Source organism: Colletotrichum godetiae, assembly GCF_030913485.1.
Source record: "Colletotrichum godetiae strain CBS 193.32 chromosome Unknown BDP55scaffold_28, whole genome shotgun sequence".
Classification (NCBI taxonomy): domain Eukaryota; kingdom Fungi; phylum Ascomycota; class Sordariomycetes; order Glomerellales; family Glomerellaceae; genus Colletotrichum; species Colletotrichum godetiae.
In genome coordinates this window covers 473,014-499,693 of record NW_026851276.1, presented here as the reverse complement: position 1 = coordinate 499,693, position 26,680 = coordinate 473,014, and the positions used below count along the sequence as shown (strand labels likewise).

General features: G+C 53.2%; 8 protein-coding genes and 1 non-coding gene across 9 annotated transcripts; 4 read left to right on the top strand and 5 right to left on the bottom strand.

Annotated features, from left to right (window-relative positions):
• The first annotated feature begins 256 nt into the window (after window positions 1-256).
• Window positions 257-1,699, top strand: BDP55DRAFT_196118 (uncharacterized protein). The gene has a single exon (XM_060565914.1). The coding sequence runs from the start codon at window positions 634-636 to the stop codon at window positions 1,504-1,506; it is 873 nt and encodes a 290-aa protein (XP_060428011.1). The 5' UTR covers window positions 257-633; the 3' UTR covers window positions 1,507-1,699.
• Window positions 1,700-1,945: 246 nt separating this feature from the next.
• On the bottom strand, window positions 1,946-2,583 carry BDP55DRAFT_555351 (shikimate kinase; the record flags this gene model as incomplete). The annotated part of the gene is made up of 2 exons (XM_060569481.1): window positions 1,946-2,374; window positions 2,467-2,583. The coding sequence occupies 2 exons, from the start codon at window positions 2,581-2,583 to the stop codon at window positions 1,946-1,948; spliced, it is 546 nt and encodes a 181-aa protein (XP_060428010.1).
• A 1,119-nt stretch (window positions 2,584-3,702) lies between these two features.
• BDP55DRAFT_t212 lies at window positions 3,703-3,786 on the top strand. Its single transcript has one exon. It is a non-coding gene; the product is annotated as a tRNA-Gln (tRNA).
• Window positions 3,711-5,746, bottom strand: BDP55DRAFT_668778 (aldehyde dehydrogenase). Its single transcript, XM_060575251.1, has one exon. The coding sequence runs from the start codon at window positions 5,435-5,437 to the stop codon at window positions 4,184-4,186; it is 1,254 nt and encodes a 417-aa protein (XP_060428009.1). The 5' UTR covers window positions 5,438-5,746; the 3' UTR covers window positions 3,711-4,183.
• Window positions 5,747-6,864: 1,118 nt separating this feature from the next.
• On the top strand, window positions 6,865-8,586 carry BDP55DRAFT_633606 (uncharacterized protein; the record flags this gene model as incomplete). Its single annotated transcript, XM_060572583.1, has 2 exons — window positions 6,865-7,104; window positions 7,195-8,586. 2 exons carry the CDS (start codon window positions 6,865-6,867, stop codon window positions 8,584-8,586), a joined length of 1,632 nt encoding a protein of 543 aa, XP_060428008.1.
• A 1,141-nt stretch (window positions 8,587-9,727) lies between these two features.
• On the bottom strand, window positions 9,728-12,471 carry BDP55DRAFT_555281 (aspartyl-tRNA synthetase; the record flags this gene model as incomplete). The annotated part of the gene is made up of 2 exons (XM_060569475.1): window positions 9,728-11,428; window positions 11,479-12,471. 2 exons carry the CDS (start codon window positions 12,469-12,471, stop codon window positions 9,728-9,730), a joined length of 2,694 nt encoding a protein of 897 aa, XP_060428007.1.
• Window positions 12,472-14,974: 2,503 nt separating this feature from the next.
• On the top strand, window positions 14,975-16,162 carry BDP55DRAFT_633604 (Alpha/Beta hydrolase protein; the record flags this gene model as incomplete). Its single annotated transcript, XM_060572582.1, has 1 exon — window positions 14,975-16,162. The coding sequence occupies one exon, from the start codon at window positions 14,975-14,977 to the stop codon at window positions 16,160-16,162; it is 1,188 nt and encodes a 395-aa protein (XP_060428006.1).
• Window positions 16,163-18,541: 2,379 nt separating this feature from the next.
• BDP55DRAFT_668767 (ankyrin repeat-containing domain protein) lies at window positions 18,542-19,835 on the bottom strand. The gene is made up of 4 exons (XM_060575250.1): window positions 19,664-19,835; window positions 19,391-19,569; window positions 19,187-19,327; window positions 18,542-19,099 (listed from the first exon to the last, which is right to left on the bottom strand). The coding sequence occupies exons 2-4, from the start codon at window positions 19,547-19,549 to the stop codon at window positions 18,959-18,961; spliced, it is 441 nt and encodes a 146-aa protein (XP_060428005.1). The 5' UTR covers window positions 19,550-19,569; window positions 19,664-19,835; the 3' UTR covers window positions 18,542-18,958.
• Window positions 19,836-21,059: 1,224 nt separating this feature from the next.
• BDP55DRAFT_555357 (uncharacterized protein) lies at window positions 21,060-25,961 on the bottom strand (the record flags this gene model as incomplete). Its single annotated transcript, XM_060569482.1, has 2 exons — window positions 21,060-23,053; window positions 23,108-25,961. 2 exons carry the CDS (start codon window positions 25,959-25,961, stop codon window positions 21,060-21,062), a joined length of 4,848 nt encoding a protein of 1,615 aa, XP_060428004.1.
• Between the last annotated feature and the right edge of the window lie 719 nt (window positions 25,962-26,680).

Sequence of the window (26,680 nt, the reverse complement as noted above, 5' to 3'; positions counted from 1 at the left end):
CAAAAGATTCTGTCGTCGAGCTTTTGAGCCCTCTTGGATTCATCCATATATCTAGGACTTTGCTTTTCACTCTGAGACGGGACGGCACGGATGAAATGATTGGGTTTCCTTATGCCTTGAAAGTTCAAACCCGGATTGATGGCTTTCAACTAAAACACCTTGCTAGAACGAAGACATCGTAGAATTGACCAAGGTAAGTAGTCAACCTGGATGGGAGCTCTCTCCATAAATGTGCAGTGTTCTGAGCCGCAAATTTCTAGGACTTTGGCATCATGGCCGGCCAAGCTGTGGCTGGGCTGGCCTCATCTGTGGGACTTCAACAATTTGACCTTCACGATCTTGTGGGACCGGAGAAACACGTTCAAGAACCATTGAGGTCGTGGACACAAACTGGACCGCTAACTCTAATCCTCCTTGAAAAGTCTGACGACAGTTGTTGCCAAGCGCTTCCTTTCCTGTCTTCACCATATCGGAGAAAGGCGTGGGGTTTACTGAATATACCGTCGTCAAGCCAGTTGGATTGATGGCAAGTTAGAGATCACTTATCTATCCTTCTCCTGATTTGTCCTTACCTCTATCTTTCTTGTTCAACTGTGAATATCACAAGGACAGTCACCTGTTCTTCTAGAGATAATGGACCATTACCGTCAGCATCCCGCTCCCGAGGAGGAGGTCATATACTCCCAACCACGACCATATTTCCCCCGTCAAGAAGGCCCCTTGCCGTATTACCCGCCTAGACCGGTGGAAAACGAATTCGAGGAAGAAGAGACTGAATCTGACGAAGGACATATCGTCCCCGTCGCACGACATCAATCTCCGCCGGCGGAAGTAGCCCAACCGGCCCAGAACCACCACGAAGCACCAGGTCCCAGGACCCTCTTCTTCCCAGAAGCGACATCAGCATCGCAGCGCAGACCCGAGGACGCCCTCACAAGCGACGGAGTCCACCTCCCTCGCCTCACTCACGGCCCAGCCCCCATCTTTGAATGGGACTCCCCCGTCCCGCCACAGCGAGTGGGTGATATTCTCCGCGAAGTCGACTACAACTTTGGTCCCCCCTGGGCCCGTCGCCGCATCGACGAGCGGACTCTATTCCCGCACGACGTTACGCTGCGGTATACGCCAGCGCACGGGGAAGAGTACTTTCGCGAGCAAGAAGCCCGGTTCCCGTTGCGACGATATCTTTTAGGTGCACGCCCTTCTGAGTCGGGGAGTAACACCGCTGCCTTCGTCTCCGTCGTCCACGGGAATGAGTACCGCGCCGTGGGGGATGCGTCTTCGCCGCCGGGGCTGGTGTATCACGGCCATCATATTCCGGTGCGGGAGCGGGAGTATGACGAGCCCGTGGCTCCTAGGCAGCCGCCTCCTGTGCATTTCGATGGCCTTGCGGTTCCGCCTGGAACGCAGTTCTATCGTCTGCCGCGTATTTCTGAGCGGGAGTCCCAGGAGAGACAGGAGGTGAAGGAGGAGAGATTTACTGGGATATTGAATACGCCCTTGTAGGCTGGCTTCAATGCCTCATTTGAGCTCACGACTCCTGAGTCCTCTCTGACTCTCATGGTCGAACTTGCGAGCGATGAGAGCGATGAACCTAGTAGGTTTCCAGTGTTGATATGGGGAAAATGGAGTGGATTTGCTAACGTTGATGTCTAGGCTGAGGTCATGAGCTACTCTGACTAGACTGAGCATTGCGATTTCTGCTTCACATAGTAAGCTATATGTTTAAAGGCTTTGTTGGGCCTAGTAGGGGATTCCTATGCTTGGAAACGGAGTGAAAATAGGATTCGAGCTATTCGCGAGTCTTTCCCAACCCTTTCCGAAATGTATTTACGGGAAGAGATCAGCCAGGTATCAAGGCAAATGGCTTTCCAAGTACTATATCTATATAACTCAGCATTCCCCAGTGACTGCGCGGTTCATGTTATTTTGCTTGCCATGTTCTTCACCTACTCAGCAAGCCCTTCAATTTCTGCAATGCATCACTCTTCACTTCATCCACAGGCGGCCGCACATCGACACCAACGACATCGGGCTCGTCTGCCTGCGGTGGGTCCAGGCTCTGGAATTGGCTGTGCACCAAGTTGGACCCGGCAAAGTGACCGTGCCGGTTCTTGACACGATCGAAAAGAACCTCTTCGGGCGCGTGCAGCGTGACAAAGTGGACAAAGATATCCTTTTCCGGGTGCGAGGCGTCGCGCAGGACGTCACGGTAGGCGCGCTTGAGAGCGGAGCAGGTGACGATGACACCCTGGTGGTCCCGCTCTAGTTCCTTGAGGGCCTCGTCGCGGAGGACGTCAAGCCAGCCCCAGCGGTCGTCGTCGGTGAGAGCTTCGCCTCTGTGCATCTTTTCTACATTTTCTTTTGGGTGGTACTGTGGACGAGGGCGGGAATGTGTGTCAGTGTCAATGCGTTTGTTGGCATACGTAGAGTTACCAGTTCATCTGGGGCAGGAGGGGCACAGACGTCGTCGCCTTCGATAAAGGTCATTTGTAATGAATTTGTCAAGTACTTTGCTATCGTCGTCTTTCCCGTTCCCGTAGGTCCCGTTAGAAAGACGATGTGCTGTTTCGGACGCGACATGTTTGGCTTGAGATTGATTCAATGCTGGTTGAGACTGGAAAGTGAAAAGTCTGAGAGACTCGGCCGGCCGTCGGCGACGTGAACGGAAGCTTGGAGCAATGGTTTTCAATGCTGAAAGCAGGGCTGACTCCAAGGTGCTCCTTGCTTTGAGCAAGATGAGAGTTGAGGCCAGGTAAGGTGTGAGGAGGTGTAAAGCAGGTGGTAGAAGCGTTGAACACGACGTCGATGCTGATGCCAATGCGGCTACGAGGGATGTCTCGATGGGGCACAGTTCGGGGAAACAGAGTTCGCGACAGGAAGCAAGCCGTTCTCGCCCAATTGAAGTGAAAAAAGAAGGTGAGAATGTAAGGTTCCTTCCCTTCCGAATGGTCTGATATGGGTTCTTTCCTTTTCCTGAATAAGCTCTGGTCCACACCTTCCTGCTGTTAGTGATGGTGCGGGCGGCAGTTGAGTGGATGGCGTTCAGATGATGTCATGCGGATGGGTCTAACTATCGAGGCAAGAACGGAGCATCTAAGTGAGGTCGGGTAGGAAAGTACGGAATAAGTGCAGAGAAACTGCCTTACCTAAGACAAGGAGAAGGAGAAGGAGACTACGGGCCGCTTTCCTTTCCTCTTTTCCCATCTACCTCAACCTAGGATCCAGCCGGACGAGCATCAGACATTCCAGAATGAAAAAGATTAGCTACGACGAGACAGAAACGGCGACAGAACCAACACTTGGACAGCCGTTGACGAAGCTTGCCAATGTCGAAACCAAGAAGACGAGCCAATCACTCTTTGCGACCGCCCCGTTTGGGTACAATGCCTTCTGGCCGTGGGTAGCGGCACGGGTAACGGCATGGAAGATCCCATCAACCTTCAGACTTTTGCATGGGAAACTTTGGACACCTTGCGTCAAACTCGGTTCCATCCAATACACCCAATCAACGATTACCTCATCTCGGTGCTCATCCGTCTCTTCCGCAACTTTGAGCCGCACAATGGATGGTGTCCTGGAGAGGCAAAGTAGCAACATCGGAATGGAGCCCAAATCAGCCAGTTGCAATACGATAGCACCACCACGGCAAACTGCGTCATGCTTGAAGGTCGACTCAGCCCCATAGAATATTCAGCAACAGGTCTATTAGTCTAGTTGGTTAGGACGTCGGATTCTGATTTTCAGAACCTTCCGTAGGCCCAGGTTCGAATCCTGGATGGACCTCATTTCTTTTGTCGTTTCTGACAATATCTCAGCACTCAATTAACTAAGTTTCCTCTTGCATGTTTTTGTTCCTAATCACCTCATAATGGGTTCCATCCGAGCCAGATCATCTTCTTTGTTGACTCGTTCCAACAATTCGCTTGCACCTGCGGTCCGAGACGCAAATGACGGATTTTTCGGCCTGCATCCCGCGGGAATATGGCCAGCGACCACGCACTGACGGGTTCTCGTTCGCTGAAACGAGCAATTCATCCCCGAACATGAGAGGAACATCGTCTCTCTCATCTTCTCACTCACTCATTCTCTTATTCGCAACTCAATAGCAGGCATTGGCCAATTGTCAATTGATCCGTGGGCGACAGTTCTTCTATTGAGGGTCTACCTATCGAGGGTCCGTCTATCCGTATCGCACGTCACCGGCGCCCTCGCGGAACCAGTCGTCTGCCGCCAGCGCCTCCTCTGGGCTCGCATAGCTTATGATTGTGCTCTTGGTTGTCGTGTAGGCCTGGTATGCATCATTACCGTTCTCGCTGCCAACACCGCTCGCGCTCGTTGCGCCACCCCACGGACTGCTGGGATCGTTTCGATGGTGCGTATTCACCCACACGATGCCTGCATCGATTTCTTCAGACACTCGAAACGCTTGCGCCACGTCCCGCGTCCAGATGCCCGCTCCTAACCCGAATTCACTGTCGTTGGCGAGTGCGATGGCCTCTGATTCCGTCTTGAACGGCGCCACCACAATCACCGGCCCAAACGCTTCCTCCCGCCAGATGCGCGACTTGAGGATGTCGCCCTCGGCACGAGACACCAGAATCGTCGGTTCAAAGTAGTATCCCTTGGCGAAGTCGATGCCATCCAGGCTACTGGTTCCAGACATGCGACGGCCACCAGTGAAGGCTGCGCCCTCTGCAGCGAGCGCTTCATTCACAAGCGCCTCTACGTTTGACAATTGCTTCGCCGACACCAGCGGGCCCATCATGGATTCCTGATTGCTCGGTGAGCCCATCCGCCGGACGATGGATTCGGCCTTGGCTCTGAGTTTCTCCAACACTGCCTGCATGATCCCTTCCTGGACGAGAATTCTGGTGCTGGCGACGCATGTTTGTCCGCTAGCAATGAAGGACCCGAATGCGATGCCATTGACTGCAACATCCACGTCGGCCTGATCAAAGACGATCAGTGGCGCTTTGCCTCCCAGTTCCGCCGTGTATCGCGCCAGATTGCCGCCGACAATTGAACCAATTGCTCTCCCAGCCACGGTTCCGCCAGTGACGTCGACTTTGCGAACAAGCCGATGTTCGACGAGGGCCTTGCCAGTGGTTGCGCCGTACCCAGGAAGCACGTGGAACACTCCGTCAGGCACACCAGCTCTCTGCAGGATCTTGCCCAACAAAAGCGTAGTGAGCGGTGTCAGCTCGCTCGGCTTCACCACAACGCTGTTTCCCGCTGCAAGGGCGGGCGCTATCTTCTTAACAGCAATCAGGAGCGGGTGGTTGAAAGGCGTGATCTGCACCACGACGCCCAGTGGTACACGGTCGATCCAGTTGTGCAGCTTGCCAACGGTTGGCAGTACAGCACGCTCTTCGGTGCGCAGCAAGGCGGCATAGTATTTAAACCACTTGACCAACGTGGGCACCTGGGCGCGCATCTCGCGTATCGCGCGTCCGGTCTGGCGCACCTCGAGAGGAATCAGTGAGGGCAGCTCTGCGGTGAGCAGCTCAGCCGTTTTGTCGAGAACATCGGCGCGAACATGACGAGGTGCCCTAGACCACGTTCCGGCCTTGAAGGTTTCGTGCGCCAGACGAATCGTTTCTTCAACGTCTTCCAGGGACGCTGCGTGACAGCTGCACGCATTCGGACGCCAGTCAGTCTCACCCGTGTGGGAAATAATTGCGGAAGGGCATCGGAGTTGAGGCTGAGGGCTGAGAACTTACTTGGCAAAGATCTCACCTGTCGCGGGGTCTTCGACCGGGATCCTGTTGGCGTGTGAGAGTCGAGCATCAGCATACACATGTGAGCATGAGCATGAGCATGAGCCCAAGCACAGATAAGCGCCCTGCAGCCCCTCGCGCGGGGTACTGGGAAGCTTCGAAGGGGGAAGAAAAGGAAGAAAAGGTCACGAACTGCTCTGCATGACCCGGCTTCTCCTGGCCTCCCACCCAGAGGTTGTATGGCTGGCCTGTCATCTTGTCTCTTGTGCGGCTGTCACTTCAGAGTTTCGTCGGTTCAAAAGGCACCTCGCAAGAAAAGGATGTCCGCGGCGTGCCTTTTACTTTTTATTGGGGTGGTAAGCAATCCATCTACCTTTAATTCCAACTGCGGGGAACTATGCGGGATGCATCGATAGCCAACTCCGGCCGGCTCCGTGCTACTATGCTCCACCCTGAGCATTCATCCTCCGCCCGCGATAACAAAGTCTCTCTCCATAACGGTTTACCTTACTTTCCGGGGTTGGTTCACGTTTGTCAACCTATCTCGTAACACGCGATGCAAACCTGCAAACCACAGACAGGGATCCCCATCAAAATGCAAGATTATAACAAGCTCAGAGGCTAAGGCCAACAGTTTCGCTAGCTTTGTTCTCCCCGCCAAGCAGAGAACGGATGGGGCAGTCAACATAGCCCAGCCTTGAAGGTGGAACGGCTGCAAGTGTTATACTTCAAGGGGGCACGATCTCGCTCGGCTTCTGTACGAAACGCACACACTCTCTCGACAAAGCCTGTTTCTCGGTGCTGCAGCATCTGCACAACGCAATGAACCATTTGACCAACGGTCTGCTCAGACCCTGCTTCAAACCTACGGGAAACCTCCGTACAGACGCAGAGACGCCTTGGAAGCTGCCATGGACTTGGGCCCAAAATTCCGGTCAAGACGGATGGCATCTGTTATGCCATATAAGCCGGCGTCCTACAACTCGGCTCGTAGGCTTGTGACGCCAGTCATTTGGATTTCTGTTCAACGTTTGGATTAATTCTCCTTTCCCTGGTCTTGTCTTGGTCTGCGGCTGGAAGTCTTGTCAGAGCTCTTGGCAGCCAACAACGACACCGCTCACATCTTCATCCTTCTATAAGAATCATGGATTATATGCGCTCTTTTGTCGGCCGCAAGCCCAAGCGTACCCAGCTGCCAACGGTGGCCACGGACGATGTCTACCCGGTTCACTTCTTTGACGATACGAAGCCTTTTCGTGAGATGCTTCTAAACTGGACGCTTCGGTTTGACGATGTCCTCGACGCAGAGAAGCTCAACACTTCTCTTTCTCGGTTGATCGAGATTGGAGACTGGAGGAAATTTGGTGGTCGCATGAGGATGAGAGTAAGTGGCGCCTTGGGTTGAAGAAAATGCACCTCGAACATTTGAACTTCACACCCGAAAGGAGGCTTGCTAACGCGAAAAACAATTCAGCCCGATAATCAACTTGAGCTCCATGTCCCGAAGCAGTTTACACCTGCCCGTCCTGCCATTCGCTTTTCGCACGACGTGCACGACTTCAGCATCAAGGAACACAACGTTGCCAAGCACCTCCCAACTACCACCTCTACCCCGTCCATCCAGCCTGGTGTCATCAACTTCTACAACCTCGGCGCCCGTCAAGATGCCCCCAAGACGCTCGAAGACCTCATGTGCTCCGATGAACCCCAGATCGCCCTCCACGTCGTTTCCTTCAACGATGCAACCCTCGTCGGCCTACTCTTCTCACATGTTATGTTCGGCGCCGCAGGTATGCAAGCCTTGGTGCAGGCCTGGTCGCAAGTCCTGGCCGGTCACGAGGCAGAAGTTCCTGTTATCCACGGTGCTCATAAGGACATTCTCGAAGACGTCGGCGTTGATAGTGATCCTGAAAAAGAGGCATACTTGCTTGATCAGAGACAGCTCAAGGGTTTCCGTCACTTCAGATTCAGCTTGCGTTTCCTTTGGGATATGTACCGCCGCCCGGAAATCGAGTCCAAGGTTCTCTGCCTGCCTGCCGATTTTGTCGCCAGCCTCCGTGCCCGCGCCATGGCAGACCTGCATGCGATGGACGAGAAAGGGCTAGGGACCGAAGAGGCGCCTTTCGTCAGTGAAGGCGATGTCCTCACGGCATGGTGGACCCGCCTTGTCTGCCTCGCTCGTGGATCCAACCGACCTGTTACTGTTCTCAATGCCGTGGATATTACCGGCCGTCTCAAGTCTGTCTTCGCCCCCGGAAAGCTGTATGTCCAAAACTTTGCCCTCGGAACTTGGACCCTCCTTAGCTCTGCCGAAGTCCTCAAAGCCCCCCTCGGATACGTCGCTCGCTGCTTTCGTCACGATATTCAGACTCAGACCACGCCTTCTCAGATCATGGCTTTCATGCGCCGTCTCCGTGCCGGAGGTCGGTGCAGTTCCCAACCCATCTATGGAGATCCGAACAGCATGCTCATCATTTTTACCAATTGGGCGCGATGCAAGTTCTTTGACTGCATCGACTTTTCCCCTGCTGTGATGCCGCGCATCTCCGAACCGGTCATAGTCAACGGTGACATCCAAACCAACGGACACACTACTAGCAGCGACCCAGAAAAGAACAGCGCCAATGCTACCATTGCGGAAGTACTCAACCGCCCTCCACCCGGTAAGATCGCTTATCACCACTCTCTGGCCCGGACGCGCAGCATCCTCTCTCGCAATGTGTTCACCATCCTCGGAAAAGATCTCCAGGGCAACTACTGGATCTCGGCCCTTGGACACCCCGAGTGCTGGGATAAGCTCGAGAAGGAAGTTGCCATGTCGTCCTTGGACGCGCTGAGGAACCTCAATCCCCCGTCTTTGAATTAGACACCGACACCCTCATGCCGGCTCTATGTCATGCAGGCCTTATCTTCCCGAACGGGAGTCACAGCATGAATCAGTCACTCATTGAGATTCCCAACCCCTCTTATCAGAATCTATTGTTTTAGCAATTTCGCCAGTCTTTTAGCCCGCAGTTTGGCAGGTGGAGAGAGAGAGAGAGAGAGAGTAATGGGCCCAGGATAAACTGATTCCCAGGAGTTTTCGGGGCATCTAGCTAGCTAGTCACGTTTTTCTTATCTTGGTCACGTCTGGAATTTGGTCTGCAATCCTTTTTGGGAGAGGTTTCGCGCTCCGGTATTTCTTTACGAGACGGTCCTGCCTACGGATGACGAATAGCGGCGGGGAGAAGATGTGTGTACGATATCCCAATTGTACTGCTATGACAACAATCATGAACTCATGAACTACGATTGCCGCTTTCAAAAAAAAATTCGTGACCTTTTGTTTATACTGTCGTTCGAGTTGCGTTTGTCTCGCCTTCGGATTGGAAGAACTGAGACGGATCCCAGAAGCCCCCCTCCCCCTGGAGAGACACCCCCGTGTTCCCCCATGGTAGGCGAGACGTTTTGCTCAATACGGTATTTACCAAAAGTAGTAAATTGGTGTTCAACTTCCCTCATTTTGCCTCCCACACCTACGCAACACACTTTGCCGGCCGGTGGGATAATAGATGCGATGTAATGCAGCATGTGAGACGGATGAAAGGAACGCCACACTGCATAGTGACCAACGCTCAACCTCGGAACATGCATCCTTTTCTCAACGTTTCCGGACCCTCCGAGGTCGGAGTTATACTTTTTATGCAAATCTCACAGGAAATCGTTTTAGAGGTATGAATATGTCTGTGGGTTCTTCTGCTACGGGATAATGCCATGGGGATATACAGATAGTGCTATGAAGTAAGAACCGTTTCCGAACGCGTGCATTGACATGCGAGAAGCATTGAATGCGAGTCTGCGCTGGTATCGAAAAACGATTTTGAACAGAATAATGGAAGAGTCCAAAAACGGCGCAAACGCAAAGGTATCGTAATGGTAATGCAGCAAAAGAGAACAAAGCCAAACGCCATGCATGTAATGTCGCGAGACCAACTCCATGCTTCCCACTCCCGCTGTCGTTCACCATCTCAACTGGCTGAAACCTTGGCCTCATCTTCGTCCATGAAGAATTTGACGACCTGCTTGAGATCAAAGAGACTTACGCCGCGGCGCGGGTAGCAGAGATAGACCTGCTCGCCCAAAACTCCAAACTTGTCCCTGAATTCGGCCTTCTTGCCGAGACCCAGACTCTTGACGATGCCGGCGTAGGTCTTGCTGAGGAACTTGGCCCTGACGCCGTGCAGGTGCTCACCCGGGATGAACTTTTCGCTGACGCCGGCGCCAAAAGTGACAGGGCCTGAGATGGCCGAGAGAGCATGTTCGACGAGAACTTCAATCGTGCCATTGGGGGCGTCGGGGAAGTCGAGCGCCCACTTGACCTGCCATCCGTATCGAGGTGCCAGCTGCGCAAGCACGACCATGCACAGGACCTTGCCGTCCTTTTCGGCGGCAAAGTAGCGGCGGTGAGCCTGGTCGATCCAGGGACGGATCTCCGTGAGATGCACCTGCGTCTTCCCCTTGCGCTTCTCCTTCCATGCCTCGATAGATAGATTGGCGCGCCGCATGAAGTCTTCATCAGGCTTGAGTTCGCGGACCTTGATGCCCTCCTTCTTGACGCGGCGAGCGGCGCGGCCGTCAGGCGTAGTATGCTGATCGGCATCAGCCCGCTGCTCTACGGTGCAGCTCATGGTTCGCCAGCCGATGCGGCGTCCCAGGATTTCATGAACTTTGTTGGAGACCAACATCCATACGGGTGTCAACTTTAGCTCATCTTTGACAAAGTCAATAAAAGCTGGGATCACTTCCTCGTATTGACCACGATCGCAGAGAGGGTCTCCAGTGATCATGGCAAACTTGCCTCGCTTGACGTAGCCGACCGCGGCACCACTGCTGTGCCGCCAGAGTTCGAATCGTTCATCAAGCCACGAAGTGTTGCTGGCATCGCCGTAGTTGGCGATGAGTTCTTCCAGCCGTGGCATCTCTTTGCCTGCCCAGGCCTTGGTGGTGTCGGCATTTGGGTGAGGCAGAGTGAACGACCGCTGGGGCAACGACTTCGGGTCGCGGTAAAAGAGAGTGCCGTATCGTACATCTCCTAGGTTCAGGAGAAGGAACACAACACGATCCAGACCAAGACCGGCACCACCGTGCGGGGGTGCACCAAGGTCAAAAGCTTGCAGATACTCGGCCATTTCCTCTTCTGAAATACCCTTATCGGCCATGTTCTTGCGCAGCTCCGTGGGATCGTTGATACGTTGGCCTCCGGTGCAAATTTCTTGCCCTCGAATGAAAATGTCGAAGGAGTTGGTCCAGAACGGGTCGTCTGCCTTATGTGTGTAGAATGGGCGAGCATTCGCAGGGAACTTGTCCAGGATATAGTAGTCGGTTCCGTACTTCTGCTTAACCAGTTCACCCAGTCGGATCTCATCCGGTGTGGAAAGGTCTTCCTCGGCCACATCGCGGCCGTCATCACGGAGCATCTGCAATCCTTCGGGAAACGGGACGATGGGGGTCTCGTCCAACCAGACCAGGTCTTCGCTCGGGAACCGCTCACGGATGATCTTTAGTTCGGGCATCGCCTGAACGGCTGTGAAGATGTTCTTGAGTACTTGATCAATGACTCTGATGAGCTCGTGATAATGCTTGTGGATCTTCATCTCGATGTCGAGCCCGGTGTATTCGGTCAGATGGCGGTGTGTGTTGGAGTTTTCCGCACGGAAAACGGGACCAACCTGAGTGTGTAAGTGTATGTCAGTTTCAGGACCTGTATGAATTCACTTACTTCATACACCTTGCCAAAGTCGGCAGAGATGGCCATTTGCTTTGCCAACTGAGGGCTTTGTGCCAAGAATGCGCGTCTCCCAAAGTAGTTCAGCTTGAACACCTCGGCACCGCTCTCGGTGGCTGCTGGCTGTAGCTTAGGGGTTTGGATTTCTATGAAGCCGCTGTTGTCTAGTGTTTCTCGGAACTTGCGTGTGATCATGGCTCGTACACGGAACAGTGCTTGGTTGCTTGGATGTCTCAAGTCGAGAATACGGTTGTTTAGTCTGAAGTTCATGCTCTCTGGTGGTTGGTAATTGGTGAAAGGAGGTGCCTTGGCTGGGTTTAGAAGATGGATGGAGTAGACGTCTACCTCAACATGGTGGTGATGCGCAGACTTGACTTCCTGTACGGGCTTCTTCAATGTGCCAGATACCTGAACAATGGATTCGGGGTGCAGCCTCTGAACCCATTTTACCATGTTGGGCGTCGTGTGTGCCAATACGCCTTGGATCGTATCGGTCTGATCGCGGAAGAGAATGAAGTCGAGGTGTTTCGAGATATTCCGCTGGGTGTGGATCCTCGCCCGGAAGGTCACTTTGGTGTCGATATCCAGCTTGACTGCCTCGCCGATGGTTGTGAGTTCAGTCGGGTAGTCTCCTTCGTCACCATCGCCATAGCGTGCCCGAGTCTCTTCGTCCTCAGCACTGCGGGCCTGTTCATGTTCGATTCGACGACGTTCTTCAAGTTCACGCTTCTCTTCCTCTTGGCGAAGAAGCTTCTCCCCCCGTTGCTGGCGCCTAAGCTCGCCGCTTCGTACTGGGCTTCGCTCGGTGCTGGATTTGCTGGACTTGCTTGATTGACTATTGGAGCTCGAGGCTCGGGTCTTTTCAAAGAGAGTCGTTCTAGTCTGGGTCGGTGTCGGAGAGGGTGACGTCTTGGTGGAGAATGAGAACCTCTGAGCTATGCGGGAGAGCGTGCTCGACGAACGCCGTGGAAGTTCGTGTTCCGTCATGGTGTTTGTTTTGTTGTCCTCGAGGTGAAGTTTAGATGAGGTGGCTTTTATGTGCGACTAGCTTGCTTGCAGGTGCGAGGATACGCAAGAACAAGTCTTACGATTTGTCCTAGTCAAAACAAGTAGATTCGTTGGGTCTAGAATAGCTTCAAATACTGGGGACAGGAAGGAGATGCCAGGATATCTGGGTGCGGGAAGCAAGGTATAAGACAACGCAGGCGGGCAGCGGGCAGCGGAAGGGCGGAGGCTTGCGAGGGCGTGAACTCGACCGGGACTAGACTACGGGACCGAAGGGAAAAAAAAAGATGGGCAATGATACAAAAGTCGGGATCCGTCATGGTTCATCGCGGCCGTCGAGCGTTCAAGCTCCGCATGGGCACGAGGTTACTTCTCATGTGTACTTGATAGACTTTGGGCGACGTGTACCCGGTACCTTGGCAGAGGCAGTGGGCAGGAAGGCCGAGCCTCATGGGATGCGTGGAGCTGCCCTACGACTCGGCTTGGCTCTGAAGGTAAGGACCGACCGCGCATTAGGTGACCCAAGACGCTTACACGGCATCCTGGCAGGGCGTGGATGATGCAGACTAAGTGACATTGCGTCTGGGCTAGCAGGCAGGGGAAGAAAGGAACGTCAGGAAATGGTCATGAGAAAAAGAGAACCGGGGTATCTTGAGCCTGTACTCTATACTCGCCAAGTAGCTGTTGTCTCGAGTACCACTTGGTACTTTGCGTGCTTGCCTTCGTAGCTGTCCTCCACTTGGTGTACACAGACGGACGAACGAGAAAAGTAGACTACGATGGGCACGAGGGTCCACGAGCAGAAGAAAAGACTAGAAAAGTTTGCCGAAAACAAGACGCCTGACGCTGCAAGTGCATGTGTGCAGGTGAAGGTGCAGGTGCCAGACCATCGATCGCATCGCATCGTATCGGACAAGAGCGATCCTAGACCGGTCGTAGGTCGAGGTTGAGCAAGAGCGTGGACCCGTGCAATCGTCCCGTCTCTTCCCTTGAAGCTCCAATCCCCGTCAAAGTTTCCTCTGTTTCCTCGAGGAAGCTTCGGCCGTGTGGTGTCAGCGGGACGTCATTCGCTGTGGGGCAAAACGATACGTACATGTTGGATGTACCTCGCCTGGTAACTCTGGAATTGTCACTGCTTTGAATTAAAGGCATAGCAAGGAAGGGAGCTTGGGGAAAGGAAAGGAATATTTGGTTAGGAATGGAAGCCGGCAAGGTCACGGACATCGGCTCCGAGATTCTGCGTGGCTGACACACCCCTCCAATATCGTGGCCATTCGTGGACGGTTTGCTCCGGGGATCGTCCCAGAAGCAGGTCCGCTCCTTCCCGCGTACAAGGGTGGAGTCGGGGTCACCATCGTGGCATCGACTCATGGGAACAGTGCCGGACCAGGATGTAGAAATTGTCTAAAAGATGGTTCCATTGGTTAGGCTTCTGGTATCGTCTGGAAACAAGACAAACATTACAGTGATACCCCGTACTCTAAAGTCTGCTGTAGAGCCCATGGTGAGTTGGTTCCGGCATCCCGGAAACGACGGCCCCACACCGTACCAAAATGGCCCAAAACGGGACCAGAAATGACGTCAAATTCCCTCGGCACGACCTCCCTGGTGGGAAGTCGCCGCCTCACGAGCCACCTCATTCATTCCCTCCTTCTCAGTTTCACCTCAGACGGCAACCTCACCTTGACCTCACCTTACTGCAACTGCGATTGACTGAACTCCACCTACCTACCTTGACTCATTCTTTGGTGGTGCCATTCTCATTATGACATCCCATCTCGATGCCTCCCTTCCCCTGCCTTGGAGTTGCACACCAGCCTGCTGCCGCCTCGGCTAATGTTATTGCTATGTGATTGTTTGCTTTCGTCTCAGGTTTGCATGTCTCTTCACTATCCTAACACGCGTACAATGACACTACCCTGATGTTCATCTCGTGCCATCAAGATACTTCATCACTACGACGTCAAACTCAGCCACAGCTACCTATCGATCTTCACCTGAGCCACACCGGCCACATCTACATTGCATCAGAGACACCAAGCCAAGCAAGGCAAGGCACCACTGCCAAGAAAACCCTCCCTAAACGTCAACGACACCTGATGCTTTTCCTCCCACCCGCCCGGAATCCTTAGCTTCCCGCCAGCGGAACTTCTTTGCCGTGCCTTTCAACCTTTCCAGTCTTTGCTCGACGACGCATCCCGAAGATTCCTTCCGCACACTTGATTTGTCACATCCTCTCCCATCCCCCATCTCTTCCGTCCCTCAGTACCATCCTTCTCAACCTATTATCAATCGAACCTGTTCCGATACACCCGGCACATCACTGTTTACTTGACCCTCTCACCGCTTGCAACCTAACCTTGAGACATTTGATCCAATGTCCGTTTGAATGTCCGATCGCCCCTCGTTGCCTGCCAGCCTTACCAATACCCACTAGTTTACACCTCCTGACTCCCGCACGCGCTCCGCGCAGTCCGCGTTCCCGATGCTGCAAAGCAAGCTTACTCGCACCATTTCCAACATTTCCAACGTCTCCAAAGACAGTAGAGCCAGTAGGAAAGAACGAAAGGCTGACAGCAAGGCCGCGAGCAAGGCCGATAGCGTCGCCAGCAGCATCGCCAGTAGCATAGCCGGCGCTTCCGACGACGAGTACGACAATCCACTCGAAAATATCGCGCGATGGCGCTTGACGGCTAACGCTGTTGCCTTACGCTCGGGGGCCGCTTTGGCCTTCGGCCTGCAGAACCTGTCCGCTCCCGTCCCACCGGCTGCGAATAGAGTCATCTGGCTAGACTCTACCCTCTCGGAGTGGAGCGGTAACGAGAAGATCAGGGTCGATGTTTATCTTCCTCCCACCACCTCTTCCAGCAAACCCACCGGCAAGATCCCTGCGGTCATCAACTTTCACGGTGGGGGGTTCATCCTCGGACAGGGCACTGACGATGCTCGCTGGGCTGGCTCCGTTGCCACGGCTCTCAATGCCGTCGTCTTCTCCGTTAGCTACCGCCTGGCTCCGGGCTATCCCTTCCCCACGCCGGTGGAGGACTCCGCCGACTCTATTCTCCAGATCGTCGCACGTGCCGAAGAATTCCGCATCGACACAAACAAGGTCGTGCTGTCGGGTTTCTCGGCCGGAGGCACACTTGCGCTTGCCAGCTGGAACATTCTCCAGGACCCTAATCGGTGGGGATACAAGTTTAAGCTACCTGTTCCCGATATCTCCGGTATAGTCTTGTTTTACCCGCTCTTGGATTGGACTATGACTAGGCCCCAGAAGCGAAAGACATGTGGAAAGCCAGAAATGACTCTTCCCAAGGGCATGACTGACCTGTTTGATGCGTCGTACATATATCCTCCCAGACCAAGGACTGAACGTGGTGATCCGCGCCTCTCACCTGGTCTCATGACAGACGAGATGATAGATCGCCTGCCACCGGTACACCTGTGCATGTGCGAGCACGACATGCTGCTATTGGAGGGACAGGCCTTTGCGGAAAGAGTACGATCCCGCGGGCGCCGAATCAGCACACGTGTTGTCGAGGACGAGAAGCATGCCTGGGACAAACCTCCACCATTCACGCCCAAGGAAACAGTCATGGTCGAGTACAAAGAGGCCACAACAGCTATTGAAGAATGGTTTGACAACACAGGGACGACGTGGAAGCTTGAGTGAAGACAAAATCATGGGGTTTGGTGCTAGATAGATACCTAAGAAATGTGAATTGATTGCAGATGATTCTAGCGGAATAGAGGCCTGACTCTCAGCATTGACTGAGGACGATATCTAGGCCCCGATACGTCTATATCGCATTGCAACAGGTTGACTCGCTAGGATAAATGACATTGAAGGCCTGCATCTCTAACCAGAACGACACTGATTGTGGCTCTAGATGACGTTGACAGTATAAACTTCCAAGCCACCATGCCAAGATGTTTGATTCGTGGAAGGCCAAGCGCAACGTCACGCGTACACATATTGATCTATACGTGATTTCTACTCATTTGACTTTACACAATAAGCTACGGGTACTTGTTTGCTCTGCTGATTAGCTGGGTCATTTTTAAACGTTTGATTACAGGCTGCATCGCCCCGCGGCGATCATTGCGGCTTGCGACACTTTTTTATGTTGACTTTGGCGGTTGCTTGAGCCAAGAAACTCTAGTCTAGTCTAGGTAGGTACAGATCAAGAGCTGGCATATGTTACAGCACAATAAGATGCCCAGGAACCCTTTTTTATTTTATTTTTTATTTTTACCAAAGTGGCTGGATGGGCCTCGGATGTTGATTACGTCAATATTCAAGGTAGAGAGGCTGTACTGGATTTCCTTTTCTGTCGCAAGCGGTGACCAAAGATGTCAATAGGGATTCGTATGCCCAATATGGTTCATCGCATTCATTCGCTAGCTATCGAAATGACGTTTTCCCATGGATCTCTACCGTGCATGTTGCGTTGTTGCAGTGTCGTAAATGTGGCCTAGGGAAGTGTAATAGGGATATAGAGGGCGAAGACTTGGACTATTCATGATGTTCTTGAAGATTATCATCAGTTTCGCGACTGTGAACAGCTTTTTTTTTTTGTGAGAATTGTAGATATCGGAAATTCGTATTTACTAGCGTGGATAGTTTTGAAAGAGGGGCAGGTTGAGAAAATCAACAAACGAGGGTTGAAAAGGACGGTAGAGCGCGGTTGATATATTGTGAAGATGTCGGACTTGAGCATCGTGTTTAGTGAGCTTCGAATGGAAGTAATACATATACCTACGCACTTCGTAGAGAGCACGGTTCCCACGTTGTGCAACCAAATCAATTGGGCAAACAAACGCAGCCGAATCAGTGTCCCGTGTAGCTCAACATATTCATTATGGTTGATCTCTTTACGGGCGCTTCTACTTCTAGGGGCATTGTCGTAGGCATGCATCTTGTAATTACTCATTTTCTCCAACCGAAAGCCTCCCGGCGAGCATTCCTTAACATCATCGTCGTCGATAATGAAGTGAAGTATCTCATATCCCAGATTCGGAACTCCATAGTTCTAAGGCTGCTTTTTGAAAGACTATCGCGAGGCTCCCTCGAAGCAAAATTAACTCAGTTCGCGATCTTGCCCAAGCCACGTCGTCGCAAGACCTTGGCAAAGAGGAGTAAAGAAGCAGTTGAGATATGGGCCGACAGTTGAATGATGACTCCCTCAACACACACACACACACACACACACACACACACACCAAAGTATCCCTCAATTAGTACAGCCGATCGGGGTTGCGGACTTGTGGGTGACAAGGTATCCCGATCTGGGAATGTGTTCTGCATCGTGCCCTGTACTTGCACCGACAAGCGGGTTGCGATCACCAATCAACCGCAATAATTGAATCTCGAATCCCGGCTACATTTGGTTGAATGGCCTCTCTGGGCACTTCGGCTGGCCTCAAAAAGCGTCTGCTTCCCCTTGTGGCCAGGTCTGTTGGTTGGTTTCTTTTGTTGCGTTCTTTCCCGATTCCACTTCCGCCGCAACTCTGCGGGAGACACACGAGAGACTCCGTTTGATTCAGATCATTTTCCGATTCAACATGTCGGATATGGATTTTGATACAGGCCAATTATCGGACCTCTCATCCGATGATGAGTAAGCGGTTAGCTCAATGAATCTTTTACACCCATCGCTACAATGTGATGACGACGTCGCTGACGATATGACGCAGATGGACAGCGGTGTTTCGTGAATGGACGAGCAAATGTACGGCCTCTCAATTTGGAGATATGGGAGTTGAAACTGATTTGCCAGGTCAACATACACAAAGTCAATTACTTCATCCATCGTCAACTACCCTCTAGAATATGGATGACGATATCATGCTTACCGGGCGGGTGGTATGCCATGATCCAGCACACTTACGTCTTTGAACTAAATACTGACATGTTTGAATGAAGTATACGCACTCCCAAACGATGATGTCGATTTTCCCAGCAGAATTTCGACGGATCCGAGCAAGCACCTCACTGATGATTTCGCAGCCTGAACAAGATCGCATGGATATGGCTCACGGCCTCATGTTTAAATCGATAGGCTACAAACTCTACTTGGCACCACTTGTGATAGAAAACCTGCACACAATACTGGATATTGATACAGGCACTGGGATTTGTAATTGTCCCTCTCTAGAAGCCGAGGCTAGCCCTGCGGATGGCTGATTTCTTATGTTACTCTTAGAGTCAGTAGAAATGGGTGACAGGTTAGCCACCCTTTGAACGAGCTAGGTCCAAGGAAATGCTTCAGCTCTGCTGTACTAGGTAAATGAAGCACCCATGTATGCTTGAAGCATTAAAGGCAGCGATGTCGTTGCGTTGTCAAATCTGAGGAGATGGGGTCAGTCTCACTTCATACTTGACAATACAAATGACTATCATCGAGATTTATCTGTTTTGGTGGCGAAATCGGAGCGTGGTATCATCATTGAAACATGCTAGTAGTTCCTACTCCTGCGCAACCGCTTTGCCTTTCCCAGAAGCTGACTCGAATTTGTCTTGCCATTTCTCCTCCTGCTTGAACATGGCGACACACTGCAGCGCGCTCGGATTACCATAGTCAGGGTCCGCGCCGCCTTCGAGGAGAACCTGGTGCGAAGTGTCAGATGAATGTGCCACAGAACAAACCCATGGTCGATGAGGTGAAACAGAGGCACTAGAGAGAGAACGACTGACCTCAATGACTCCATCTTCTTGCTTAAAGACCGCACCAGCCAGAGGACTCTGGCCCCTATCGTTCAATCGATTGGGATCAGCTCCGTGCTGGACGAGCAGCTTCACCAATTCCGCGTGCCCGTGATAGGCAGCCAGCATGAGCTAAATGAAAGATCACTATTAGTAGTAGAACCTGAAAAGATTCCAGATGCATCTTAGTAGTACCAGTGTATCGCCCTTCTCGTTCGTCATGTTGGCAGGCAAACCAGCCGGCAAGGCCTGCTGGAAGATGGCGATATCCCCTTTCCGCGCGCTATCATACATACGTCCAGCGAGAGCAATCGCTTCCGGGGGTAGTGACTGCGCGCCTTGTGAAGGGTCCATGTTGAATGTGGCAACGCGACCTGGAGATGTTGTCAGCTTTGTCCGATGTTGACACGTGAAAGACTGCGATTTTTCCCGGTGCGTGTTTACCACACAGAAACTCAGCTTAGCTACCTTTGAGAGGGATCGATTCAGATTTACTTGAAGTCTACCCGAAACGGCGGTGAATATTCCAAAAGGCTCAATTGAGGTATAAGAAGTCTATTGTAGTTGAAGCACGCAAAAGGTAAAGTAATTGAAGGTTCAGTAAGCAACATCAGAGAAAATGGTGTGGGGTAAAATACCGAATGCCGGGTGGATGACGTGAAGAAAGAAAGCAGTTCATTCCCGAGCCCCACGCAGCCTGGCGGGGATAGCGGCTAGTTGATGGTGGAACATCTCAACCAATGGGACGTAACTCATTTGGCATGGAACCATTCCAAAGAGTTGAACGTGGATGTGGCCTTGGTGAGGATCATGATGGCATGGTGAAAGCTTTCAGCGTCTTCATAAAGGCTTAGCACAACTTGGTAATGTTTCTACTGAAACCTTGGCCTTTGCATCTCAGGAACCATCAATGATTTCACTACTTGATAGACACTATTCTCACCTCCATCTGAGGCAAATTGCCGGTGTTTAGTCCTCAAATATAGTCTCAGTCAATTGCTATCCGATGTTGTTCAATACTTACTGTAGATGCTTCTGAGGCTGCTCATTCGGCTTTTAAACCAAGAATCCCCCCAGGTGCGTCGAGATACTATCGGGGAACCAACCTTTCCTCTCAACCGCCCCGAAGCGGCTCAACACGGTTCGGCTCCCAATTCTTTGGGCCAGACACGGCACGGCCGCACAGGGCCGAAGTGAGGGGCCGACTCCAACCACACCACCCGGCCCCTTGCCTAGATACCCTCAGCTCACCACATCACAAAAACATATTCAAGATCGAAGACCAACTCCAAACCAAAGATGTTTCCCCGTTTATTTTTTGTCTTTATCCTTTCCGCCCCGTATTACTATTTACACCTCATTAATCAGGACGAGCCCCATCCCTCCCAATGCGAGTAAGAAGGCCATGCGTGTGTGTTTTGCAAACTTCTCCCTCCCTCGCTCAGCGAGACCGCCGTATCATCCAAACGCAAGATGTGATTCCTCCTGTCTATTATCAAGGGAAAGACACATCTCCCAGACAGAAGGATTAACTGAGGCAAAGGAAAAAAACACCCCTTCCTGGCGACTCCCCACCGTAGAACGATAGAGAACGCTGCAGAAGCGGGCTCGTTGACAAAAAAGTCTGGGTATCAAACTATGTTTGTACAAATAAAGAAGAAGTGAAGAAAACAAAACAAAAGATGATGTGTGTCAAAAACCAACACCCAAAAGACGCCCACCCAAACTCAAACTCCTAGAGTCCAATGTAATGTGGTCATATCGTCGTGGGCTCGGCTCTGCGCGCGCGTGAACCGCTTCATGTTTTCCCCGTCAAACACCTCCGTCTTCGTTCTCCGTAGCATAGTGTATGCATCAAGTCCATCTAAGTCCTGATCGGCGTGTCTCGTTCGACGTCGAATTCAATTTCTCCCTCATCCAATTCTCCCCTCGCGGCTCTGCGAGCCAAATCTCTCTCTCCGTAAATCTCAGTCTTGCGCGCTTCAGCCTGTTGCAAGCAGTCGACGTATGTCCTGAACTTGACAATCTCACGGAGAAGATAGGCACTCTTGCGCTCCCAATTCGCCATAGCGCGAACGGCGTTGTTGCCGCGGGGTGTAAAGGCGAGCAGCATCGGGCTGCGAAGCTGGTTGTGCGTCTGAAGTTCGTCTTCGATGCCCTTCACATAGGCAAGAAGACTTTCGAGCTGCTCTTCTTCTGGCAGGTTGCTGGGCCGCATGCTCTGCGTCGGTGGTGCCCATTCAGCAACATGAATCCTGTCACCAGGCAATTTGTTACCGCGGCTGGCTGAGCTGTAAGGGCCTCCGGAACCATGGTCCAATGAAGCAGCTGAGCGGAAGCTCGACATGCTAGGTCGAGGGTTTCCAGCAGCGCTGCTTCCCGGACGTGAGTTGGAACGCTGGCGTCCAGTCGCCGGCCCCACGGTTTGTTCGTTGATGGCCGTTACAAGCGCGTTGTTAATAATGGCGTCACTCCACCCGTACTCAATGTTGCTGATGCCGCCGACCAGAGGGTGGGTGCTCAAGCGCGCACTCCAGTAGTTTGCCGTGGTGACGAACTCCTTGCTAATCTCGGGGGTTCCGACTTGGAACAGGTGGACCGCACCCGTCGGTAAGCTGAGGGCCCAGACGTGAGGGCGAGCTCTCGAGTAACCAGGCGGTGGCAGTGTAGATGCTAGAGTCTGTCTTAGGCTGAAGGTGCCCAGGTTAGTAGCATTTTCCTGCCAGTTACCGCCTCCCACAATGGCCGGACCCTTGGTTGCATTGCGACCGCGGCCCTTGCGTCCCGTCTTGTTAGTGCCGAAGGAAAAAATACTCATTCGACCTCTTTGGATGACGGCAAAGACCTCATTCCAGTGACGGTCCTTGGCTTTCTTCTCAATACCATCAAGGTGGTGCTTGTGAATCACCATACCTTCCTTGACCCATGGAGGACCGGCGAGCTCTAGGGATTCGTCTTCGAGTAGTTGGGCAGATTTGAGTTCGTCGCTCATGATGGACGGCTCCTTCCCGAGACCGGATTCATCATCACGGATGACGGCCTGGCTAAGGGCGTTGGCAAATCCGATGGACTGTTGATAGTCGCCTCCACGGAATGACGAGCTGAGCGAATCCACAGACATCGATGTTTGCGTTCGGCCCAGCGAGAGCTTACTCCACGTTGCCGACGATATTGTAGGGCTCCAAATTGAATTTCCGTCCTCGAAGCTCGTTCGCGACGAAGAGAAGCCCGGATTGCCCATACGAGGTCGTGACCTGCTCTTCGAATTCCATCTGGAAGAATTGGCACGGCCATTTTCAGCTATGCGCCCACGCATAGATGCCTGACTCTCAGACGGGGCCTTACTCAGAACGCTAGGCGTTCGCTTCAGCATACCAATGACGGAGAGGCCGCTCTGGGTGTTGGGCACCAGGTTCTTGGACGGATCGGCACCGAAGAGGGGCAATCGTTCGTCGCGGATCGAGGCGTAAATGTCCTTGAGGACGACTTCGACCTGGCTTTCCCAGGCTCGCATCGAACCGTCAAATGGCGACTTAACCAAGGGTCCGCATTCGTCGTGGCAGTGGTCTCCGGACCCGTCTCCCTCGTTTCTCGGCGGCGGTCGGAACGATAGTCGGCGCGAAACGAAACGCTCTTCGATCGACGGTCTGGAATCGTCGCCTCCAAGAGCGCTATTGGATTTACCCGGTAGAATAGTCGGCCGCTCAAATGCATCAGGGGCCGCCTCAACCACCGCCTGAGTGATTGTAGTCATGGTATTCTTGACGAACTGACTCCGCGTCATCTTGTGCTCGATGTCAGCCAGGTGTAAATCAGTGTTGAGCAGCATGATTGAGTAGCAGATTGTGTGAATGACGTCTGTAACATGTTAGCTTGGGCTCCTTTGGGTTGGGGGTGACGGTGGCAACATACCGGAAGCCTTGAATCCATGGTTGGTGTTGCAATCACACCAACGCTTGGAAAAGGCAACCAAGATACGATCAACCTGCTGTGTCTCTGCTCTGAAGACGAGGCGCTCGCAGATCAAGCGGAGACTCTGCAAAATGCTTTTGTCGGCAAAGTCATACAGATCCATGTAAGCTTGCAATGTCCTTTGCCGGACGGGACCTTCTTCGCCCATCCATGCAGCGGCCTTCTCCTTCTGGATGAAGTCTTCGTTACCATCAAAGATCTTTTGGGCCTTTTGGCGGTCGTCTTCCGTTGGATCTCCAACGACGAAGTCGGGCTCGTCCAGAGGCTTGGTGCTCATGGCCTCAAACGTGCCAAGGACCTTGGGGCTGTTCTCAGTGGTTTCGACTCGGACGCTGGGAGTGCCGCTCATTGCAGACTTGTACTCGGTGGTGGTCGACCCTGACGCTCGGCTGGCAGATCTAGTACCCTCCATTGGCAAAATTAGTGTTGATTTATTGCCTTCATCATCCGAGTCTGCTGGAGCGACTGCCAGTCTGTTGTTCTTCCTGCCTCTGATGGTATCATCCTTTCGGTCTGAAGCCGCCTTCCGTGACGGTGACGGTTCTTTGTTCGTCTTGGCAGATCTGTGACTCCTATCTTTCCTTGTCTTGCCTCGCTTCGACTCGGTGTCTGCCTCATTGTCACTGCCATCAATATCGAGGAAGGAATTGTTTCGCTTTTCGGACGATATGGGAGGCTCTGGGGGCGGTCTAGTGGGCGTGTCGGTTCGGCGTTCATGCTCTGGGTGATAATCATCGTCATCACCACGAGATCCTGGGCGGACCTCTCTTATTCGTGCATTGGGACTCGGGTCGTACTCCGGGGAGAAGGATCGCGGTTGTTCGTCGGCTCTCTCACCGTTCGACACTGGAGCGGAATCGGAGGCCATTTCGGAGTAGGTAGGTTGCACGGGAGCAGATTGGGGTGTCAAGGGCGTATTTGGCGTCACCGGGCTGCCTTTAAGGTATGGGTTCATAACCCTACGCAGACTGCTGATTGGGCTGGGCTCTGGTTTCGCAGAAAGCTTGTCCTTGGAAATAGGCAATTGGATCGGGGCCACCAAGGGGGGCATTGGAGGCTCGAGAGTGACAGCAGCTGGCACAGGAGGGACCTCATCGGCGGACACAGACTTCTTTCTGCGACGAAAGAAGGAGCTCGGTTTCTTTTGCAGCACGTGATGATGAGAATGGGATGAAGATGTATCCCTCGAGGGCGGGGCGGGGGCGGATGGCTTCATTTGGTTGGCAACGTGTAAAGATCGGTTCCCAGACCTCTGATCAACAGAATCCACAGATGTTGACGACGTTATGCCTGTGGAATTTTGCGTCTCGGGCGGATTGTTGGAGGCATTGCTTCTAGACGAGCCGAAGACTCGCCTGAAAAACCCCGGTTTTTCTTTTGTTTGCTGCGACGGTGCTTGTGTCGGAATCGGAGCTGCGTGCACGGGCTCTTTTGTCTTGCCGTAGCCCACGTGTGGCGCGGGTGCCGACGACTCAGACTCGAATGCCGTGACGGGTGCGGTTGCTGGCGACGATATTGGCGCAGCTGAAGATGCCGGAACAGATGAAGGCATTGGGGGCACTTCCTCTCGTGGAGTGCTGGACGACTTGTTGTTGTCTGCTCTGCGGGATGTTGATGTGCTTTTAGCGGACCGACTCGACCGTTTGCGTTCGAGGACAATGGGCGGCGGTTCGGCTGGCTCCACAGCCACAGTCGACGGTGCATGTGCGGCTGCGGGCGTGGATGCGGGCATGGGCGGTTGTGGAATGGTCGCGGCAGGGGGGGTCATGGGCGGCATCATGCGTCGGGGCCCGCCAGGCACCGTAGGCGTCGGCGCGGCATCGTAGTCGTCGGTAAAAAAGGTGTTGGAGAACTCAATGTGCCATGGAGCTCCATTTGCTTGAGCTTGATGTTGTGTGGCCTGCAAGGCCGGTGGGCGGTGACCATAGTCGAAGCTCGAGGATCTGCCACCGAAGCCGGAAGCCCACCTCGTGCTACTGAGCACTTGGGCATAGCCGGCATCAATGCTGTTGGAGCTACTGCTCTTTGTGCTCCCCTTACCACCTCGAGAGTGCATGTGGCGCTGCGAGTTGGCAGTACTTCGCAGCGGCTCGCGCATACTGCTGATGCGATGCAGACCAGGTTGGAAGTTGGAACTACTGTTGCTTCTCCTACCCCGTGAAGATATCCTGCTCGCATCGTCGGCGTCAAAGTCGGAACTGTAGGAGTATGTGTGGCCGGGGCGGCCGCCTCGCACTGATCGAGAGAATCCGTCTCCTCCGTCGGTATCGTATTGGTACTGCTGCGAAGGCTCGTCGTGCGTATTTGGCGGGCTGCTGCCAAAGGGCCCACCAACTGGACCACCCATGGAGAACTGGTCGAGAGACATGAGCATGTTGGCCATGAGAGAGTCGCGCGTAACGTTTCGCGGAGACAGGGAAAGATCGTGGGAATCGCGGGGACGAGATTGGTCGGGATTATCGTTTCCTTTATTCGAGGACATGTCGAAGCTGTCGGGCGAATCGGGAGCGTCTACCAGGAAAGAGTCGTCGGCATGGCGAGAAAGAGCAGGGCCTCGTAGTGCCCGAGAACTGTTGGATTTGCCCTTGGCAACGGACGAGGACGAAGTAGTGGGCGGCGGCCTGTTCCTACTGCTCGGTGGTGGTGTTTGAGGAACTGGAGGCGCAGTCGTAGGTTCTCCTCGTGATGCGACAGCGGCCGCGGGCTTGTTCGCGTAGGCGGCGGGTGGAGGTGAGGTGTTGATGTTGAGGTCGGGACGGCGACGACTGGAACGTCTCGGGATGTCGGCGTACATGGTGAAGGAGGGGGGAGACGGAAGGGTATCGTGGGGGTCGAAAAGGGTTTTCAAGTCATTTCCAGATCCAATCCGACAAGCGCAAGCGCAAGGCGCATATGCAGTAAGGTGCCGTAGTAGTCGCCAGTAGCAGCAGCAAGCAGGCCGGCGCCAAATAGATGCCAAGGTGCGGCCGCTTGAATAAGAGTTGGGACGCGCCCCAATATTGACCAACGCGGTAGATCCAATGCGACACCAGGAGTCAAGCGATCCAATCCGATGGCGGTGGCAGCAACGCCGTAAGTCAGTCGATGTCGGCCGGCGGGCTCACAGGAATCAGAGCCTGGAGGGGGCCTTGGAGTTTGAACAGCGAGCAGGCGGCGGGCAAGCTTGAACAGGCAGACTGACGGTCAAAGTGGGCTTTCTCAGGCGTCGCAATGTCCACAAAGCTGGGTTCGAAGTTCGGGGTTGGGGTCGGCTTTGTCTCCCGGGTGAACGAGTCCCAAGCGAGTAATGAGTGACCGAAATGAAGACTCGAGCGAGTCCCCTTTTGGACCCTTCTTTGGGTCTTTTTGAGGGGTGGTGTCAGGTGCTAGCGGACGACGTTGCAGCAATGTTTCTTTTCTGAACTGGGCTGCTGTTCAGGTTGCTTTTTTCTCTGGTGGTGCTTTTGCCGTTTTCCCCCGTTTGGCATGGGCGGGTGGGCAGTCAAGGGCCAAGAGTGCCACGAGGAGCGGGAA